General features: G+C 37.7%; 1 protein-coding gene across 1 annotated transcript in view; it reads left to right on the forward strand.

The window, feature by feature from the left end:
• Positions 1-3219, forward strand: part of LOC100176345 (kinesin-like protein KIF13A) — a 33278-nt gene that overhangs the window by 18676 nt on the left and 11383 nt on the right. The window contains exons 15-20 of the mRNA XM_026837829.1: positions 126-141; positions 426-550; positions 1028-1170; positions 1343-1505; positions 2304-2444; positions 2789-2947. Of these exons, the coding sequence (XP_026693630.1) occupies positions 126-141; positions 426-550; positions 1028-1170; positions 1343-1505; positions 2304-2444; positions 2789-2947 (747 nt within the window). The remainder of the gene's footprint in view (positions 1-125; positions 142-425; positions 551-1027; positions 1171-1342; positions 1506-2303; positions 2445-2788; positions 2948-3219) is intronic.

Raw genomic sequence — 3219 nt, forward strand, 5'->3', positions numbered from 1 at the left:
AGTTGAAGGTATGTAACATACAAAGCACTTGTTAATAGTAACTCACATTATTGAAGGTATTGTGCAGTTACTGTATTGCTCTTTTTTTTATAAAATTTAGAATTGTTCGTTTTCTATCGTTGTAGTTTTACTCGCACAATTGTAAAATTTTGACTATTGTGGTGTAAATGAGTTTCATGGTACATTGCTGAAGTATATTTCTTAAACCTTTTTTTCCTCTCGTTTTAGGTTTATAAACATAATGCATTTTCTCTCTATTAGGTGACATATAATATTTTATTTCTATGATGTAATTTAAGTTTTCTATGTTGTGTTATATATATTTTATTTTTATAATATGATATACTATTTCCATGTTGTGATATACTATTTCTATAATATAATATACTGTTTCTATAATGTGATATACTATTTCTATGTTCCAGCCCCGATCCAGGAAACCATCTTAAGTTTAGAGCGAGAGTTCCAACTTCTTCAAGATGAAAACGGAATGCCACGAAGTCCTTCTATGGAAAAACTTGAAGATTCTGAACGAAAGAAATACGAATTGGTGGGTTGTGGGGGTTTCTATCTATTTGGGTGAGGTCGTATAAAGTTTGTATGCCAAACTCTTGGTGTTTTTAAAGCTTCTTGTGATTCTTGAGATTTTCAAAGACGGCGTGCCCCTTGCTGCAAATTAATCCAATAGATTTGTTTTAACATTATATATTTTCTATTCCATTAGGGTGAAGTCATACAGTGAGGCACACCATGAGACCTGGGGTTTAGGCCAGAGTTGACCCATTACATTATAAATGCACATTGTATATTTATGCCAGAAGTGCTTCTTTATCCCAACATTGTATGTCGAGAGACAATATAAACAGTAATTTAGTGGCATGCTCATCTGGCATGCAAAAACTTGTGCATTTTCTTCAATATACATGCTGTATTAATATAAAGTAAACAACACAAGGAATATGACATACATCAAAACCAAGTTTAGCGAGCTTATTGGTTTTCTAAATAACCGACTTGCTTTTATCAGGAAATCAATTCTCTTCGGCGCCAACTACTGATGGTTTCTCCGAGCGCAAGCGCAGATTCGCTTGACCGGAACCAACCGCCAAGTAACCCTTCAGGGGATTCCCCAGCGGGGTACCAAAAATACCGAAACTGGAAGTTAGAAAGGTGATGTTTCTTAACTTTCTATATTATTAACTTTAAAAGTATGGCTTCTAGTTATTGTTTGGTCTTTGTTATCCTATTTAAATGGATAAATATAATTTATGTTGTATCACAATAATGTAATGTTACGTCACAAAGGCAACAGACATCATCATAATAACCATTGTTCCATCAGAGAAACAGAGTTCCGTCGGAGTATTTGCCAACTACGTGAACATTTAGTTCGAGCACAAGCTCTTACAAGGGAAGCAAACGATCTTGCGAGGGAGATGAAACGAGATACCGAGTTTACTGTCACTATGAGGATACCAACGCATAACCTTACTCCTAATAGAAAGGTGAGGTTTGGTGTGTGGCTGGTAAATGGAGTAACAAAGGGAAGTTATCGTGGATTAAAACCAGGACCCTTTTTAAATATTACAACCAACCTGCTAGATTTGTTTCATTTAATAATCCCTTCTTCCCCTGCAGTTTTAAAGGTTTGGTGCCAATGTTAAGGAGACTGGATTTGATGTTTTGTTACTTATAGAATTTTTTTTTTGGTGTGGTTGGTGGGGTTACGTTACTGAGGGCATATGGGTGAGGTCCCACAGCATGATACGCCATGGGACCTGGGATTTAGGCCAGAGTTGGCTCCCCAACATTGTATATGCACATTCTATTCTATATGGGTGAGGTCCTACAGTGAGGCATGCTATGGAAACTGGGATTTAGGTCAGAATTGGCCCCCCAACATTGTATATGCACATTCTATTCTACATGGGTGAGGTCCCACAGCATGATACGCCATGGGACCTGGGATTTAGGTCAGAGTTGGCCCCCCAACATTGTATATGCACATTCTATTCTATATGGGTGAGGTCCTACAGTGAGGCATGCTATGGGACCTGGGATTTAGGTCAGAATTGGCCCCCCAACATTGTATATGCACACTCTATTCTATATGGGTGAGGTCCTACAGTGAGGCACGTCATGGGACCTGTGATTTAGTCCAGAGTTTGCCCATTACCCCAACATTGTATATGCACATTCTATTCTACATGGGTGAGGTCCTACAGTGAGGCACACAATGGGACCTGAGATTTAGGCCAGAGTTGGCTGCATTTATCACCACTAATACATTCCACTAACTACAGCAAGGCAATCTACTCTGCGAACCAGCCGTGCAGGTGATCAGACAAGGCAAAGACTGCCAAGTTTGGTCCGTAGAAAAACTGGGGAACAAAATAATTGACATGAGAGAAATGTACCAAGCACATCTTGTAGAAGAAGACTTTGTGAGTGTTTGTTAATATTTTGTGTGCATATACTGTTATATATAGTATGTGCCGAAGTATATATGTTTTGTGTCTTGAATTTATTATTAAGGTTTAAACAACTTTAGGTGTTTCTTACAATAGTGTAGCAGTTTGGGCATCTACAATTACATACAGTGTTGTTTATTATTTAAAATTTGAAAAATTTAGTTTACAAATGATCACAATTCCCAATGACATTGTATGGTTAATAAATTAATACAACTCCAAACTGAATTAAAATTTTATTTCATTTATTAAAGTCACGATTATAATTATTTAACAATTCGTAACATCCTATTATGACATCACATCAACCTCAACAGAACAAATCGTTCACCCACGATGATCCATTCAACGAAACGGAACGTAGCCAACTCCTAGTTGGGGTGGCCAATGTTTTCCTCACGTGTCTACTACAGGGGAACCCACTACGTTACCCCGTTCCTATTATTAATCAGCATGGACAGGTGGGTGGTGCGGTAGATATTAAATGACGATGTATCATGACATTCAAAATCCACTATAGTAGTGACTGACTAAAAAAAGCTGGCAACATTAGGTCCAGCCGATTAAACAATCGGGCAACACTGCAAGAGTTTAATAGCCAAAAAACACACACACACACTCGTACGCACACACACACACTCGTACATATATAGTGATGTTGTATTTGAGTGCTGTGTGGGTAAACTGTGAATGATATACGTCTATGTTTATATAACGTTACAGGTGACTACTGTGTGGCAACTGTGAA

Source organism: Ciona intestinalis, unplaced genomic scaffold (genome assembly GCF_000224145.3).
Source record: "Ciona intestinalis unplaced genomic scaffold, KH HT000025.2, whole genome shotgun sequence".
Classification (NCBI taxonomy): Eukaryota; Metazoa; Chordata; class Ascidiacea; order Phlebobranchia; family Cionidae; genus Ciona; species Ciona intestinalis.